We start from the raw sequence: 19,464 nt of genomic DNA, 5'->3' as shown, positions 1-19,464 counted from the left end.
TAAATAAAATTATCCAAGGAATAAATGTTGCACAACCAAATTGCAAATACCCACAATGGATCTATTTTCTTCTGTAGTGCAAGCAAAGGTACATAGGTCAGCTCGGTAAACGACAGTGTGCCTAAAACTGTTGTTGAGGGTACTTGCCTATGTATCTTTGCTTGCACTGCAGCAGAAAATAGTTCCATTGTGTGGATTTGCCATTTTATCACAGGACTGCCTAGAGTCATTTGATGCTTTGCACTCACTGGACATATAATACTTCCAAGAGCAGGTTGCCCCTACTCTATACCACGCTGTGATCTTCTGTCTTTTGAGGCAACCATAGTGACAACCACAGGCTGAAGGCTTATTTTGTGAGTGAAGCCTCCAGCCTACATGTTACCATGCATGTCACAGCTGACATAGAGATCACATGATCAGGGCAACTCTGATAGGCTCACGATTTTTAGTGGGGAGCAGACAGTGATGGTTGTTACTTGTCAAAGGGGAGATGTAGTTTAACATATACTCAAGGTGGTGGGGCATTGTGCAGGAAATGTTGATCTACAGATTGAGGGCGGAAAGGGATAAAACACATATTTTTCTGTATAAAAGGAAATTACAGACACTGTGCAGTAACCCAGCATTTCTCAAACTGTTTTTAGTCACGACACTCCTTAAAGTATGCAAAATGTGGAGGCCCCCCAGTCTAAAATGTCATAGTTTTTAAGGGGGACCCCGTGCAAAAACATCCCAAAAAAGTGGGTTCCCCATTCACATTGAAGTGCCCCCTTCAAATCCAGATTCCTCTGGCACCCCTGAGGAAGCCGGGAGGCACACGAGTGTGCCACGGCACCCTGGCTGAGAAAGACTGCAGTAGCCCATTGACAACAGATGTAGTTGAATCAGAAATATGCATTCCTTTTGGTTGGTGTGAAACTCTTTAAACACAAATGTTGCTCTTTTGCTGGATTAATAAAAAAAGCCTAAATACATAGTGTAATAAAAGTAGCAGTGATGGGACTCCTGAAAAGGACTCCGAGTTAAAGTACTCCACTAATGGAACAAAAAAGGCTGGGATTAGGTCCCTGGCTGCACGTCACAGCCACTGATGGCTAACATGGTACCATGGTGACACACTGACATTGCGATGGGTTACCATGGGGAATTACTATAGTTATATAATCACAAACATTAAAGTGTCAAGAAATAATGTGAGAGATGTATTTGGGAAGCAGAGAGGACACAGGGGATAGATGAGCAGACCAACACAGTACAAGTGTCTCATAGTGAATGACGTAGAAGAACTGCAATATCTCAACACTGCTCCATTGCTGGTCTAGAACAGATGTAGGAGCAGAAACCGAGCCATACGAAAACTGTCATATTCACAAGATATGACTTCATTTAGAGAAACCTGTGGAGCCGCAATATGTTCTTATCAGTTTCTAGATGTTCAATGGTGTGATCATTTAAATGACAATATTTTTTTAGAGCTCCCGCTGACACTGGCCTTAGAGGATCCAGGAAATGCTATACATGCAGCGAGGGCTATAAAACTGTGCATACTAATTCTCTGGTTCATAGAGTAATGGCACATTAAAAATTAGGGGGGGTCCTTGAAAAAGGACACACTAACACATGGGGGAGGGGATGGGGTGTCCCTGGTCAATGAATGTCCAAGTCCCATCACACTTCTGACCGGTAAGTCTATTTGGAAAAGGTGGGTGCTGCAGTGACAAACAGATAGCGATGCTCAATATCAGAAGAGAAGTGGTGACTGGCACTCTAGAATTGTTTTGCCTGATGAAGGGGACCCTGTGTGGCCCCAAAATGTCCTGCTATAAGACCCTGAGCATGCATCAATAAAGGCATATTGATCAGCATTCTCGAGTGCCATCGACCCCTTCTCTTCCCTGATCAATGACACACTGATACTTGAGCTTCCAGACTGATAATACACTGACACTTCAGGTCCCAGAACAAGGACACACTGACACTTGGGGGACCTAGAACACTGACACACTGAATCTTGGGTCCCAGAACAACGACATGCTGACAGATGGAGGTCCCAGAACAATGACACACTGACACACTGACAATTGTGGGTGCCAGAACAAGGACACACTGACAAGTGTGGGTCCCAGAACAATGACACACTGACAATTTGGGAGACTTAGAACACTGGACACACTGAATCTTGGGTCCCAGAACAATGACACACTGACAATTTGGGGTCCCAGGACAATGACACACTGACACACTGACAATTGTGGGTGCCAGAACAATTACAAACTAACAATAAGGCTCCCAAAACAATGTCTGAGTCCCATAGACTCTGAACCAGTTAAGACCTATTAGAGCTCGTGGTCAACAAATGTATGTATTAGTACTCCCGTTATGATGACAGATTGACACTTGGCGTCACAGAAGAATAACACACTGACATTTGGAGGCCCCCAACAATAATACACTGACACTAGGTGGCCCAGACTGACATTTGGGGTCCTAGAACAATAACACAGTGACATTTTGGTTTGGAAGGCCAGGGAAATATCACACTGACACTTGGGAACCCTAAAACGAAAACACACTGACATTTGGAGGCCCCCAACAATAACACACTCACGCTTTGGGGCCCAGAATAATGATATACTGACACTTGGATGCCCAGAACAATGTCACACTGACACTTCGGATCCTGGAATAATGTCACACTGACACTAATGCATATCGAATTCTAAAACAATGATACACTGACACTTCGGAACCTGGAATAATGTCACACTGACACTTCGGAACCTGGAATAATGTCACAGTGACACTAATGCATATCGAATTCTAAAACAATGATACACTGACACTTCGGATCCTGGAATAATGTCACACTGACACTTCAGAACCTGGAATAATGTCACACTGACACTTCGGATCCTGGAATAATGTCACACTGACACTTCGGATTCTGTAATAATGTCACACTGACACTAATGCATATCGAATTCTAAAACAATGATACACTGACACTTCGGATCCCTTAACAATGTTACTCCTTGTGTCCTATATAACAGTAACAGTTTTAACTTGCTACTTTCTGCTTTAATTTTGAATGTAGCAGTTTTTCTAAGGCAACATAAACAGCCCTCACACATGATATGATTACATGTGGTGACCCAAGACAATGACATACTGACACCTGTTGTTCAGGAACAGTGATAACCTGAATCTGATTTAGTAAAAGGAGGTAAAGCACAGTGATATGAAATCCTCCGGTGTTTAATTCAAGCATCCATACCTGTGAAGGAAAATCGTTTTTTCCTTAGCGTATGATTTGACATTTGAACATATGATCTATTCACTTCTTCATATATCATTTGTAAACAAAGCTTCTTGGCTCGCTTCTATTTTGTATAAAGGAATAATGGCAGCTTGATGCTGTGCTAAAATTTGGGTAGCCCTGTGAGCTCACTCTTGGAGTCCCAGATCAACTTAAAATGTAGATCCTAGAACAATGATAAAACCATTCTGGGCTCTGGGCATTTACAATTTGCATGTGGTGTCCTGGTAGCAGTGCACGCTGATTCTTACGTCCAAGAAGAAACATTATATGTATTATACACCGATACCGGTTTTTCGGTATAAATACGAGAAACCAATACTTCTGGGAGCATGGATCCATCTTCCCAGTGATGACCTGCCACCAGGCTTCATGATTGAGCAGGAAGCTGACTCCATGCCTTTTGGCTGGCTCAATGCTGATTGGCTGGGAACTCGGCTTCCCGACCATTTAACATTGAGCCAGCCAAAGCATTGAGCTAGCCAAACAGTATGGAGTCGGCTTCCCAGCCAATCAGAAAGCTGCCCGGCTTCCTGATTGGCCGGGAAGCCGACTCCATGTTCCCTCGCAGCACTGAAGTCTCCCTCTGACCAGAAGTTCCGGTATCAGGGGTAAGTATCGGAGCATTTGGGCGAGCATGAGTACTATTTATGCTGATATTTACAGTTTCAGAACCATGGCATGGTGACAAGACTTGAATTACTAGCGTCCAATCTCTAATAATAAATCTCAGCGTCTGAACAATGTAACATTATCATTGCTTGCTGGAAGCAATGCATGATGGGATATGTAGTCTCGAGAAATAGAGAATGCATCACACCAAGCAGCAGGGAAAGAGACGCAAAGCACACTGGGAATCTAGGAAATTGATGAAAGTGATGGGCAGACGGAAAGCAGCGCTCGCTACATAAAAGGGATTTTTTTAAATTTAAGCTTTGATTGCAATATGCAAAACAAGTCTAGTATGTATTCCTATTACAATGCTGATGTTGTAACAGGAGAGGATATGCTGGGACTTTACAACTCCTTTAAGTCTTCTTATCATATGCTTGTTACATGTAATACAGTTGCCAGTCTTTGTAATGCCCAAATACATCTAAAAAAGGCACCTGTACTGTATAATCTTTGAGTCTATTTAATGCAGCTTTACTGATCCAATTAAGTCATTACAAAACTGCATTACATTTTACACAGAAAATGCCAAATGCATCGCTGCACTGCTGAGAACATGTCACTCTGCAGATCAGATAAATACAATATGCACAGAAAACCACAATTAAATACATTCCTTTACATAAGATGTTTACAAAACCGAACTGTCCTTCGTTCAGAAAGGATTTGAAAACATTCCAGTAATATTATAACTCAAATTTGCATTGACTGTAAGAAGTGATGGGTGTGTGCTTTTTATGAATCATTATAATGATATTACTATCTGGCTTGAAAGCAATGTAAGCATATTGCATCCAAAGCACTGAAAAAGACTTTGAAGGAACACAATTTACGACTGTCTCAGGGCTCCTGAACAAAAGGTCCTCTGCAGTGTCCTTACATATAAAGATTGTAATATAATAAATAGGAGAAGTGTTATGTGGAAGCCTTTAGATTGTAAAAAAACAAAAAGATGAAATGCTGCAAGCACTATTTTGTTCAGACCAGACCGCAGGCATAATGTGCCTTGCGTTCCCGTGCAGCTGATCGCATTGTGGCCGGAGGGCTATGGTGCAATTCACTTCAATGGACCGCCACGCCCCCTCCTGACCCACAACATAGTGTGAGCCGGCCGCAATGCGATGCAGTGCATTCTGACCAGAATTGGGCCAGAACGCACTGTGTCTGGTGTGAATGAGGCCTAAGGGCTAGTTCACACCAGATGCATTTGTGATGCAGTCCATTCAGTTTGGCAGCTGCATCTAAAATGCTTCACAATGCTTTCCTATGGGATTTCTGGTGCTCTGTTCCCACCAGTGCAGTCATTTCCGATGCAGTCAGAAAAAATACTGCTTGCTCTATTTCGCAAGGGAACACACTCAAAACGCACTGAAACACACCTACAATCCCATTTTAGGGCTAGTTCAAACCAGATGGAGTCTGTTCAGTTAAGCTGCTGCTGCTGCCAAAATACATCGCAATGCTTTCCTATGGGCTTTCTGGTGCAATCTCCTCAATTGCGGTAAAATCGTGGCACAAGGCATCACATTGCAGCTGCACAGACGCATGTGGTTCTGGTGAACTAGCCTTTATGATCCCTTAAAAGCTGAACACCAGAAAAATGTAAAAAACTACCCCTTTAGTCGGGTTTCTCCCCGCACTGCAATGGTTAGTGGCTCATTTTGGCCTAGGGTGCTATTAAAAGGAAGATTTACTTCCCTTATCCCCCACTACCCCAGGAATTCTGACCATGTGACTGGTCCACCAAAGACTCTTCTCTTTGGTGTTCCGTCCATTCACTCTGATATCATCACATACAATGCAGGACCGGCAGTCCATCATTGTAAGTGAGGATGCTAAGGGCCTGCTCACAACCCGGAGCATTGGATGGAGGGGAAGACCGCCAGCTGCCAGGGGTGTGGAGGAACAGATAAGTAAAAGTGCTTTTTAATGCTACCGTAGGCAAAAATGAGCATTTAACCCTTGCAGTGCATGGAACGTCCCCCCTGCAAGGGTAGTTTTTTTTTAATTTTCCCAAAGTTCAGCTATAAAAGAGGCCGTAACAATAGGTTGTTATTGTAGCCCATTGCAGCAAATGGCCAATATTTTTGAGGATGGCTCAGGAAAATGATGCTTTTGAGACCTCTAGTCTATACAGCGAGGAATAGATACCACACGTTGCTGTATCTTAAGTCATGACTCTTGGGGAAATATGACCAGAGAGATTGGAATGCAGAAATATAAAGTGAATCTAAATCCAATTTTTGTTGTTGTTTCGTTTAGATTGGGGAGTGGTAAATAGCTGCCTGTATCCTCGCTGGGGAGATTCACCCTCTCTATGTGTCTGGGTGACTACTGCCACCGGGACTGAAAGTGAAGACCATTACAAATTTCAAGTTGCACTGGGAAAAACAGATATAGACAACCCACTTTGGAGAGAATTCTGCCTGTGTCTATGTAACAGGAAGTTAAAGGAGAACTATGAGGTGAGTGCTTTTCACTCACCTCATAGTTCTAGCCGACCTGTGACCTGTGACAATGAGACTGTCACAGGTCGGCTCAGTAGATCGGGAGGTGAGCGAACACATACAGGCGTTCGCTCACCTCCCGATCCTGTCACGGCTCTCTGCCGTGACAGGGGAGGGACTGGATTCCCCCCTCCCCGATTTGCCAGCGCTGACTGGCGGAATGGGAGGGGGCGGGTAGAGCTGGCTCTGCCTTTAGGTAGGCAGAGTCAGCTGTCAGTCACGCAGCTGGGCGGATCCTGGCACAATTGTCGGGATCCTCTTCAGCTGCAGCGTCTCAGTATACTGCGAGCAGTCGCTCGAGGTATACTGCGGTGTCTCAGTAAACCGCGAGCTACAGTTTGCGGTATACTGAGCCTAGGGCGACGGGAGGACACTACTTTGTGTCCTCCCGTTACCCTAAGGAGAACTATGGGGAAAAGACTTAACCCCATAGTTCTCCTTTAAGGGAAATCTCCCCATTGGGTTGGGTTTTCTATTCTCTACATTATCCAAAACAAAAAATTTTAGCGTTACCGTTAGGTACACTTTAAAGTCAATCGACATGCAGAGTTTTTCAGTATCTGTAATTGGATGAAAATAGAGTACAAAGTCATTCAAAGTATTGTAACAAAAACCCTTGCATCAAAAAGCCAAGTTTACGTTTTACAGATGTCAATAAAAAGCCATATTTTATAATATCTTTCAGTATTATCAACAAGTAATGATCCTGCAATGCTGCCACAAACATGGTAGTCATACTAGAGAACAGGAACAAAGGTTGCCCTGATGTGGTGGACCTGTACATCAAAGCATATTAGTATATTTTTATGAACTGGGCTGTATATTGGGTAGTAGACATGTGTGATTCCTTTCGTTCCGAATCAAAATGCGGACATATGCGAATTTCCCAATCCCAATGCATCCGAATGTGTCCGGAAACGAATTTCAGTTTCCAAATTTCAGATCCCAACCATGTTTCGTTCAAAAATGAAACTTTTCTGGCCAATCAGATGTGCTTTTCTGTTTTAATGCATCCGAATAGGTCTGAACATGAATTTTCATTACAGCAACATGGGACCATCTGATTGGCCGGGAAAGTCACATGCCGCAAGGAAAAGTTGTGTTCAGAATATACATAGAATACTAAAGCTAAGGCTCCTAGACCCGAAATGGCATTCGGGATCCGAATTTCCAAATGCAATACGGAAATTTGTATCCCAAATGTCATTCAGGTCTGGGAGCCTTAGCTTTAGTAATATATGTATATGGCTCCCAGCCCCGAATGGCATTCGGGATCCAAATTTTCGCATTGCATTCGGGAGATCCCAAATGCCATACTTTTGCCAATTCCATACTTTTTCCTTCGGAAAATGCTGACTACCTGCCTGTCATGCAAAGCACTGATGCGGATCAATGATGCCAATAAGGAGCTCTGACTTTGCTGTGACTGTTCCAGTTCAGTGACTGAGAAAGTGCTGAAGTCAGAGTATCAGGTGTAAAAAAGAGTGCGGATCCCCAGCACATCATACACTCCTTCAAGCTTCTGTATGAGTCACATAAATACGGGAATATTCCGGAGATCTTAATGCAGCCCCTTCATCAGGAAAATGTTGACTCTCACTGATCCTCACTGTTGCCTGATGAAGGGGCTGCATTAAGAGTTCCGGAATATTGCGTATGTATGTGACTAATAAAGAAGCTTGAAGATCCATTACTGACTTTGCAATGGCGCATCACTCAAACATTGAGGGTCTGATACTATTTAGAGTGCACCGCTTTTCCCTTTTAATAAAGAATCAGGAATTTCAGTGGTGACGTCCAAAATACAATAACCAAAAGCAATGTGATTTCCGTCTGTTAGAAATGGACAGGGGATTGTTGACTGCTGATTGGCTGCTATGATTTACAACACTTTGCAGATTTCTCTTTCTCTTATTAAGTATGTGCAGCTAATATATTCCCTTTTCGGTGTGACCTAGGCAATTGGCATTGGCATTTCAGAAGGAAGCCAGTAATGGCAGTTTCTGTATTCCATTTTGGTGTGGGTTTGCTTTAAAGTAAAATAAGTAGCCTAGGTGACACCGAAAAGGGAATATATTAGCTGCACATACTTAAAAGGGAATGAGTGTTGTAAAACATAGCAACCAATCAGCAGGCAACAATCCATTGTCCATTTGTAGCAGACAGAAATCATGCTGCTTTTGGTTATTGTATTTTGGACATCACCACCACCGCTCTTAGGTCTGAGCGATTTAGGGGGGTATTTATCCCAAAGCTAGAATATTGGGTTCTTCTTGATGGGGTTGTCTCATGCACTGCCATCTTATTTTGGTGGATGCCAGCAGATACATTTCTGCAGGTAGGGCTTTTCCACTCCTAGTTGGATATGACATCTTAGAGTACAACAGGTGGAGACAGACCCCATGGCTTCAGAGCCTGCAATGTTGGCAGAGAAGCCATCCCCGGAGTCCTCTGGAGACATATGAAGATAGTTGTTGATTAAACCCACCATCACCCAACTATATATATATATCAGTTTTAATGGGCTCACTCTGCAATAACCCAGATTATCTACACATTCACATGACAAAAGGCAGACCACACAGTCACCAGCACTCACCTGAATGACAGTTTTGAAGGTGGACATCTCCACAATCCTGGTGCAGACCAGCTGATCCGGATCTTCCACCCCTAACCCATAGATCTCCCCCATGGTGAAAATCATCGGCATTGCCAACAGCAAGGAGGCCACCCAGATGCAACTGATGAATTTCTTAGTCCTGCTCCTTGACATGATGCTTTTGGCCTTAAAAGGGTGACACATGGCCATGTACCTCTCCATGCTGAGGCTGGCAATGTTCAAGGCAGTGGCATAAGTGCAAGCATCCCTCAGGAAGTAGTAGCCCTTGCACACTACGTTGCCAAAGGCCCAGGGATGGTGGACCCAGATGAAGTTGTAAGTCTCTATGGGCATGCTGAGGAGAAGTATTAGGAGGTCGGAAAGGGCCAAGCTGGCCAAGTGGTAGTGGACAGTGCTTTGCAAGTTCTGCAGGGACTTTTTCCTCACCAATGTGTAGGCAGTGATGGAGTTGCCAGTACAGCCCACCACGAAGAGGAACAGGTAGATGACCGTGACCAGGACTTTGGAGTAGATGTCCGTGTTGACATCCAGGTCGCCCTCAGCGGTGACATGCCTGGTGCTGACGTTGGACAGGTTCATCATGACCGAAGTGCTGGACAGCCATGACTCCTGCACCTCCTGGAAGAGAGGCACCTGTGGAGTTGCGTTAACACGCATGATCGGTGGCTGGTGCAATATTTGCCCTGCAGAGCCAGGGTTCATCTTAGGAGCAGCTCAAGGTGGAACCCCCAAACAAGGGACTCAACAGAGCTGGATCTCAGGTCTTCTCCAGTCACTGCAGACTTTTCATCACTCAAATACTACAACTCTTAGAGAGCAAGCAATCTGCTGAGACTGAGGATGCTGCTAATTGGCGTCCTTCTCTTCAGTGTGTACCAGTCCCTCCGCGGGTCCATACTCGTCTAATGTCTTCATTGACAGAACCTGCCTCTTCTACCCACTCAAGATTCCTCCCCCGCCACACTGTCACTGCTGCTCCCTACAGTGAGTGATGCTGCGTCTCTGCTGCTGTATGTCAGGGCTCAGTGATGCCCGGTGTCTGTGTTCTGAGCGCTCAGTGATGCCCGGTGTCTGTGTCCTGAGCGCTCAGTGATGCCCGGTGTCTGTGTCCTGAGCACTCACTGATGTCCGGTGCCTGTGTCCTGAGCACTCAGTGATGCCCGGTGCCTGTGTCCTGAGCACTCAGTGATGCCCGGTGTCTGTGTCCAGAGCACTCAGTGATGCCCGGTGCCTGTGTCCTGAGCGCTCAGTGATGCCCGGTGCCTGTGTCCTGAGCGCTCAGTGATGCCCGGTGCCTGTGTCCTGAGCGCTCAGTGATGCCCGGTGCCTGTGTCCTGAGCGCTCAGTGATGCTCGGTGCCTGTGTCCTGACTGGCGCACAGTGATGCCCGATGTCTGTGTCCTGACTAGCGCACTGTGTCCTGAGCGTTTGGTGCTGCTGGTCATCTGTGATCGCTCTCTGTACTAAGTACCCACCGCTGATATTTGTGTTTTTCCTGAGCGCTCAGTGCAGCTGTGTGAGGGACTTCTCAGCCCTTAATATTGTCGGTGTCTGTAAGAGCTCAGTGCTCTGAGTCAGTGTCTTCACTGTTCTGCTGCTGTCTCTGTGACTGCCGACTTTCTTTGTACTACTTCCACTTTACTTTACAGTTTTTCTGCATTTCTCGCAGTTGTTCCTCCACCTATCTCTCTTGCACACTCTGTACCTTTCTATATCTTCCCATCTGTCTCTCACCTTCTGCTTTTCTGTCTCTCCCCCTCTCTTTGTCTGTTCCCTTTCTCCTCCCTCTCACCCTCTGTTCCTCTAACTCTGTCCCTTCTCCTCTCTCCCTCTATCTCTCACCCTCCCTTTCTCTGTCTCCTCTCCTATCTCTCTCACCTTCTTTTCCTCTATGTACATCTCTTCTCCTCCTCCCTTTCCCTCTCTCTCTCCATCTCTCCCCCTCTGTTTCTCCCTCAGTTCCTCTAACTCTGTCCCTTCTCCCCTCTCTCTATCTCTCACCCTCAGTTCCTCTAACTCTGTCCCTTCTCCCCTCTCTCTATCTCTCACCCTCAGTTCCTCTAACTCTGTCCCTTCTCCCCTCTCTCTATCTCTCACCCTCAGTTCCTCTAACTCTGTCCCTTCTCCCCTCTCTCTATCTCTCACCCTCTGTTCCTCTATGTCTCTTCTCCTCTATCTATCACCATCTGTTCCTCTGTCTCTTCCCTCTCTATCACCATCTGTTCCTCTGTCTCTTCTCCTCTTTCTGTCTCTCTCTCTCTCTCTCTCTCTCTCTCTCTCTCTCTCTCTCTCTCTCTCTCACTCACACTCACACACACACACACACACATCTGCTCCCTCTGTTCCTATATCTCTGTCTCTCTCTCCTTTTACTTGTCACGTATCCTTCTCTCTTCCTCCCTCTCTTTGTCTCTCTCTCTCTCCCGTATCTTGTATCCTTGCCTCTATCCCTCTCTTTCCCTCTCTCTGTCACTCTTTTCTTTCTCTGTGAGCACAGCTTGTAGTATAATGTATTCTTTCACTGTAATATTGTTTGTCTTCCTTTTCTCTCTCCCTCGTTTTATTTTCCTTTCTCAATCCCTCTGTCATGGTTTTCACCCTTTAAGCCTCTGTGTATAGTCCATTCTTTCATTGTATTACTCTCTCAATACAAGGATACCCTTTCTTTGCTCTCTCATACAGTCTCACATTCTACCTTTCTACAAAAATATTTCTTGTGGTATAACATTTTATAATCTCCCTGTATACGGTTCACATTCACTTCATCTTCTTTTTCTCCTGCATTTCTTTCTTCTCACCTTTTACCCTTTCTCTCATCCTTTTCTTTGTATCACTCATACTCATCCTCATTTCTTTGTATCACTCTACCTTCTTTTTCCATTCTTTATAATTCTTATTCCCTCCTTGTGCAACCACGTTCAGCTTTTCTTTCTCAGTCCTCAGTCCTTTCTCCACATCTCTCTCTCTCTCTCTCTCTCTCTCTCTATCTCTTTCTCTCACACTCACACACTCTCTCTTTATGTTTGGTTCTCTTCTTTTGATCTCTTACACCCTAGTTATCTCTTTCACATGCTCTCCGTTCTTTCAACTTTTTTCTTCACTTTAATTTTTGTGTCTGTCTCCCTCTCCCTCTCTCTCTGAAGAAATGCACTCTTCGCCTCTCCTCTGTGGTTTTAATTTACTCTACCCTCTCTTTTATCTTTTTACCTCTCACTCTCTTTTTTTTTTCCCACCCTGCCTCTCTCTGTCTCTCCTCCCTGTGTCTCTTCTACCGCGCCTTTCTCTCTCACATTTCCTCTCTTTCCCCCCCCTTACATTGCAGGAAACATCAATGCTGCAGTCATTTTCCTGCACTCTAGATCAGGTATTGTGCGTGCAGTAGTGAGAGGGGTTATAGTTAATGTCAAGGAGAATAAACAATTATCAGCGGCTGATATTTCAGCATGTGCGTTTTCTCCCTTGTCAGAGAAGTCCTGAATCCTCTTCTATGACAACACACACTGTAATGTTCCCCCTAATACTTGTTCTTTATTTGTTGACATGAACCTGAAAAAACAGAAATATGCCAATGCCAACTTGTTTTTATAGCCCAACTCCAACCAACCTTTCTTTTTATTTTTTCAGTTTTGGGATTGAAAATGGTCACCAGGACAAGAAGAGAACAAAGCTGTACTTCTTGTCCCTCTGACCCGCTGTCACCAAGACAGGACATGATGCACAAAAGAATAAAAACCTCACATGGGTCATGTTATTTCTCCACCATATTTTGACTGGAATAATTGTTTAAGGGTACCAGCTCTGAGCTGTCATCCTTGAGTTTCCATGAAGTCATTGACTCCAAAACAAGTATATGGGGCAGAAGACCTGACTTTAGCAGTTATGTAACTGTTCTGGATCAGTGACTCTCTAAAGGTGCCCATGGACATTAGTGACAAAAAGGTTTTTTTTTTGTTTTTTTTTTGTACAATCATTTGAAATGCCCAAGGCTGATGATGGATTCCAGCCAAAAAGCTGATTGCCCTTGTTGGACGTTTTCAGACGTTCATTTAAGAGCGTCTTTTATTTAAGTGATTGCCGGCTGCCAACCAATGCTTCTGTGTTATGCATACACCATATATTACATTTTTATTGGTAAAATAAAGATTTTATATAAATAAATATATATTATTTTTATATAATTTTTTTATAATTATAATAAAAAGATTTTTTGAAATGCCCAAGGCTGATGATGGATTCCAGCCAAAAAGCTGATTGCCCTTGTTGGACGTTTTCAGACGTTCATTTAAGAGCGTCTTTTATTTAAGTGATTGCCGGCTGCCAACCAATGCTTCTGTGTTATGCATACACCATATATTACATTTTTATTGGTAAAATAAAGATTTTATATAAATAAATATATATTATTTTTATATAATTTTTTTATAATTATAAATAAAAAGATTTAAAACAGTTTAAAAACCTAAATAACTTAATATAATTCTTTGTCGGTCACTTTGTAAATGATAAAAAACTGGTTTGCTACTGCACAGAAGTAGCTGAATGTACCCTTCAACAGTATCATGAGCAACCCGGAAACCCCAGATGCTCCAATACTGTAATCCCCAAATTCTCTGCCACAATTGAGTACTGGCACCTCTCACATACTGTTTCTCTCTGTTGGTCAGTGATGTGATTACAGTGATGGGTCACTAGGGAATTGCAAGAAGAGACAGCCAGGGGAGGGAGTAAGGAGACCGGCTATAGAGGAATTCAAATCCCAGCAATACATTATACAGCAATTCAAATAATATGAAACTACATACTCAGTGTTGTTCCGGGGTGGTGCCCTGATGTCTCCAGTGTCTCAGGTGGCCTGTGCGTGCTCTCAGGTGGCAGTGTGGGGTCTCAGGTGGGCTATGCAGACTCTCAGGTGACTCTGTGGACTCTTGGCACTCTCAAATGACTGTGTGGGGTCTCAGGTGTGCTATGCGCGCTCTCAGATGGCTATGTGGAGTCTCAGGTGGGCTATACTGGTTCTCAGATGGCTACGTGGAGTCTCAGGTGGGCTATGCGAGTTCTCAGATGGCTATGTGGGGTCTCAGGTGGGCTATGCGGGTTCCCAGATGGTTGTGTGGGGTCTCAGGTGGTCTATGCAGGCTTTCAAGAGTGCTGTGTTGGAAGTGTGGGGGCCTTGTCTGAGGTCCCTGCGCTTGCTGGGGACCTCAGGTGCCGCATCTGTCAAAAATGTAAAGTGCCGATATCGGCGCTTTGTGTCTTGTATCCGGGTATCAGCTGGCTTGAAACCCGGACACGACTCAAAAACCGGACTGTCCAGGTGAATCCCAGACAGGTGGCAACCCTACTAGGGGAGCATGGATAACACTCAGCTTCCCCAGGAGAAGATGGATTTGCTTTTTATTGCTCCCTAGGTATCGGGGTTCTTAAGGGTGCTCATGAGGCTACTGAAAGTCAAAGCAGTTCACAAAGTAAAGTCTTAAAAATACAAGTAAAGCCTCCTGTATGACAGTCTAGACAAGCAAATCCAGGTAGTATGCGATGCACAATTCTTCCTTTCCTTCTCCTGACTAAATCCTGTTTCATTTGTGACTAACACACTGCCCTCCCCCCACAGCCTGACATACATGGCATCAATGACATACTATTCTCTGTCACCTCCTTGATTATTTCCATTCCACTCATTCTGAAGGAATTTGAAAAATGTGGCTTTTTAAGAGACCTTAAAATAAATTATGATGCAGCAGAAGCTTTAAAAATATCCCTTCCTTCTTGAATCCAATCCCAGTTGCAAGTCAGCTTCCCTTTTTACTTATGTAGTCTTATGCAATCAAATACCTAGGTGTCCATATCCTGAGAGACCTCACTAAAGCTGTTACATTTATTTATTATCTCATCCAACAAAAAAATCTTCCAAGGCCTCTGGTCCAATGATAAACCCTCCTTTTTTTTCCTGGCTAAGCGGACATTTAACATTATAAAAATGGTTGTCCTGCCCAATACGCTATAGATTTTCCAGGCTATACCAGTACGATCTACAAAAGCTTTATTTAAACTCCTCAACCTCTCAAGGTTGAGAGTCCAGAATGTATGGGAAAACTCTAGCGAGATCTAAACCAAGGAGAGGACTTGCTCTCCCCGACTAAACCTTATAGTTTCATGTAGTGGATTTCACCAGGATTGCCGACTGGTTCCACAACAAAAAAAGACAAATTTCGGATTGATCCAGAGGAACACATTTTATGGTGCAACCAAAATGCTCTATTACTGATCTTTGCGACCCAAAACAGAAACCCTACCCATATCAATCACCTCCACCTTACCAAAGGTTATCCTTCCATTCAGATCAAGCCTATGACCCCTCTGTTCAACAACCCAGATTTCACTCAAGCTTTACATATACCTCACGTCATGATTTGCCATCAACAAGATAATACTAGAAAAAAATCCTTTATTTACACTTTATGGGCCCAGTCACACCATATCCAGTGCGTTCTGGTGCAGTTTGAGCCTTGAATGCACTGGATTTGATAGATCAAGCCGGGCAGCGTTCTGGGGCAGGAGGGGGCATGTCGGTGCCATTCATGTCAATGGCACTGCAGACATGCCCCCGCCCGCAGTGCGATCGGCCGCACCGGAACACGAGGTACAGGAATGTCTTTCGTTCCGGTGCAGCGCCAACGGAAAAAAAATGCTGCATGCACTACATGCAACCTCGCTCAAACCGCACCAGAAAACACTGGATATGGTGTGACTGGGCCCTCTGGAGCAGATCTGTAAATGCAGTGCAGTGCATTTTTGCCGCGATTTTACTGCGTTTCGGAGCGTTTTTTTAATCATCTTAAAATGGGCTTGCAGGTGTGGTCCAGTGCATTTGCATGCATTTTTGATGCATTTCCATGCGTTTCAGTGCATTCCAGACCAGAGAAAATGAGACCAGCAGTATTTTTTTTTTTGTCTGGACCAGAATGGACAGGGCTGGTGTGAACATAGCCAAGAAATACCATGGGGATACATTAGGAAGCTTTTTTGGTCCGGGAACAAACTGTTAAGGTCTGGACATGGTGTGATAGATAGACTAAAGCTGTAGAGCTGAAAAGTTCCTGAAATCTAAAGATTTGTTGTTTTGTCATCTGTTTTCATTTCTGTCTCTGGATATTGTACATTATTATTAAAAAAATTTATTTTTATCTGGAATTATTATTCAAACAACCTGTAGCAACCAAAACATTTTTTTGTATTACTTTGGCTGCTCCAAATGAAAGAAACGCAACAATCACCAATTGAGTGCTTTGTGCTGTGGGTTACTGCACTCTGCATATTGTCTCCGTCGTTTTTTAACAAGCGTGTAAATCATAGTAACAGGCATCTCATCAAGAATGCAGACAGCTAATCACAGCTACGGACATTGAAGAGCAAGCCCATACATAGAGTGCCGTTCATTGCTATAGAATTATAACGTGATTAAGACTGAAACGTCAACAATAGATTCATGGTTGCCCATGCTCTAAGCTTGTCATTTTGTATTCGTTTAGGTTTTTGGAAGGCAGCACAGCATTCAAAAAATTTCTCTGGCACTGTAGAGAAGGGTCATGAAGGAATGATCGGGGCCGAGGATGAGACTAAGCAGCAGAGAAATCACAGTAAAGGGGGAAAGAATTTCTGTGGAAACAAGAATACAGTATATTCCGCTCAGCTGTGCTACAGGTAAGTGTTTTAGTCCTTTATCATCTGTGTGTACTAAATTACTAATTATTTTCCCACCAACAAAAATACTTTTTATGCATTTACATGGGACATCTACTGACATTATTAACAGCTATGTAAAAGTTCCAGTACAAAAAAATATTTTAGGCTAAAAGGGGATGCAGACTGATAGTTGCTCATTTGGTTCTGTGGGATAACCGAACAGGAAGTCTGAAGTGTGTTTGGAAATACTACTTTGTGTTATGCCACCTTAAAGAGGACCTGTACGGTGGAAGCTGTGGGCAAAAGAAAAGGCAAGCAGAAGGCAAAGGGCTAGTCATCAGTATTGCCTTTGGTCTACCCCATGACTGACTTACCATATCTTTTGTTCTGCATTTTATCTCTGTGTGAAAGTGGCCATCTTGGTAGAGACAGGGCTTTTGCTTCCACATGTCAGATTTACCGCTAATTTCTGGTTATCTAAAACACTGATGGAGGAATAATCAAGCAGCAGGGGTGGAGGAAGCACAGAATGAATGAAGCAGGAGCAGGGAGATCCTTACACTGCAGGTCCTCAGGTACGGATTCCTCTCCAGCAAAGAGGATAGTGAGCAGCACAGTAGTGTTGTCATTAAATCTCATTCCAAACCTAGTTAGATCAGAGGTAACAGTACCTTAGATGATCTCACATTGCAGCTATACAGCTATGAGGCTGAAGGCACAGGAAGAGTCGGAGGAATTCAAGAAAAACAATCAACATTTCTAGATGTTCCCTTTAAGATAGCAGATCTTCCCTTTTTGAGTTCAGATCCAATTTAAAGTGGGAAGGAGCAGAAAAAGAAGCATCACATAAACTAGTTAACCTCTACAGGTGCTTCAAGTTTTCTTGTTAATGTAACTGGACTCATTCCTTCCTGCCGGATTTGCCTGACTTCCAAACCACCACTGTGATGGGCCCTTTACTAGCCAATACTAACATGCATCCAGGACCTGTTCCTCTAATCAGGAAAAATGGTTTGATATTTGCAATACAGTTTTTGAGTGTCATACAGTGGATCCAAAGCACCTGCTTACTTACAGTGATGCTTCTTTTTTTGTTTCCCGTCTATAGGTTCTCTTTATGTTTAATTATCTGCAAAGTCTGAAAATATCCTGAAACGTTGACACATTCACATCATAATTATGTTATTGCATCTGTTAACATCAGTATTGTTGAGTTTGTGATGTTATGACATGTTGTTACATAAATAACAACGAAAACAAATATGCAGTTTGTGTGTAATGAGCCTTTAATTACTATAAGGAAAAGCAGTAGTAATGGTGAATGAAAGTGACTGGTTTGTACAGGAAATAACAGTCTCTTGCTCCGGTTTTGTAAGTGAGGTGTAGGTGTATATTGTAAAGCTGGTTATACTTATAAATATTGACTGAACTTTCGGTTTGGCTAAACACATTCCAGGTACATAAAAATACGTTAAAAGTCCTTCCTTTAGAAAGCAGGTCCCTTGCTTCCAGTGTGGCAGCATGCTGCAGAGTAGGAGCCTTGCTCCCAGTGTGGCAGCATGCTGCAGAGTAGGAGCCTTGCTCCCAGTGTGGCAGCATGCTGCAGAGTAGGAGCCTTGCTCCCAGTGTGGCAGCATGCTGCAGAGTAGGAGCCTTGCTCCCAGTGTGGCAGCATGCTGCAGAGTAGGAGCCTTGCTCCCAGTGTGGCAGCATGCTGCAGAGTAGGACCCTTGCTCCCAGTGGGGAAGCATGCTGCAGAGTAGGATCCTTGCTCCCGGTGTGAAAGCATGCTGCAGAGTAGGTCCCTTGCTCCCAGTGTGGAAGCATGCTGCAGTGTAGGTCCCTTGCTCCCAGTGTGGCAGCATGCTGCAGAATAGGACCCTTGCTTGGTGAGAGGATTCGCCCAGCGTATAGCTGGGAGAAGGATTTATAAATAGACCTCTAAGTGACTAATATATTTTCTGGTGTGATGTATATGTTTATTAAGGTGTGATTTTTTTTTAGATATCAGTTATTTGTACCACCACATGTGTGTGTGTGTGTGTGTGTGGTACAAATAACCGTGGTGGTACCAAAAAGAGTCAAGAGTGCTTGCAGAAAAAAAAGGTGTGCATGTCACTTTTAATTGACTAGTTCATAGGTCAAATGTTTGCCATTTATTTAGAAAGCTCTCCTCTGTGCAACCCTCTGGTCCTAGATGTTACTAGAGGTTTGACTTCTCTGACCTTAAGGATGAGCTAAAGCTTGGCCCTGCCATCTCAACAACAGCATGGGTCAATAAGCTTTTCTAAATGCATTTTAAGGTGGTGGTTGGGGCTTAGTTTTAGGGTGAGGAAGTCTTGGTTGGAGACATGAGCCACTGCATCAATAATCAGGGAGTAGCACAGAGGAGGGCTTCCAGGGAAACCTGTACTGAAGGAATACAGAGGATGGCATTGTTCATTTCTCTGTCCATAAAACACTTCTCGTCTGGCTGTCATGCTGATTCTGCGCCTTCAGTACTTTTTGAGTCTTTTGAGCGGGAAGAAAATATTAGATTGGGAGCTCTGACTTTACTGACTTTCTTATCTGCAGGCTTGTTGTAGGTCAGAAGCTCAGAAAGAACTGAAGACAGCAGGGGCGTAACTAGAAATCACAGGGCCCCATAGCAACATTTTGTATGG

At 43.8% G+C, this 19,464-nt stretch overlaps 1 protein-coding gene across 1 annotated transcript in view; it reads right to left on the bottom strand.

Moving 5' to 3' along the window:
- NTSR1 (neurotensin receptor 1) overlaps positions 1 to 9,973 on the bottom strand; it is a 108,275-nt gene extending 98,302 nt beyond the window's left edge. The window contains exon 1 of the mRNA XM_018559975.1: positions 9,098 to 9,973. Coding sequence (XP_018415477.1) covers positions 9,098 to 9,820 — 723 coding nt within the window. The 5' untranslated portion in view covers positions 9,821 to 9,973. The remainder of the gene's footprint in view (positions 1 to 9,097) is intronic.
- Between the last annotated feature and the right edge of the window lie 9,491 nt (positions 9,974 to 19,464).

The sequence above is a fragment of the Nanorana parkeri genome, unplaced genomic scaffold (genome assembly GCF_000935625.1).
Source record: "Nanorana parkeri isolate BGI_ZX_2015 unplaced genomic scaffold, ASM93562v1 scaffold17, whole genome shotgun sequence".
In the NCBI taxonomy this organism is placed as follows: domain Eukaryota; kingdom Metazoa; phylum Chordata; class Amphibia; order Anura; family Dicroglossidae; genus Nanorana; species Nanorana parkeri.
This window is presented reverse-complemented; position numbering and strand designations above follow the sequence as displayed.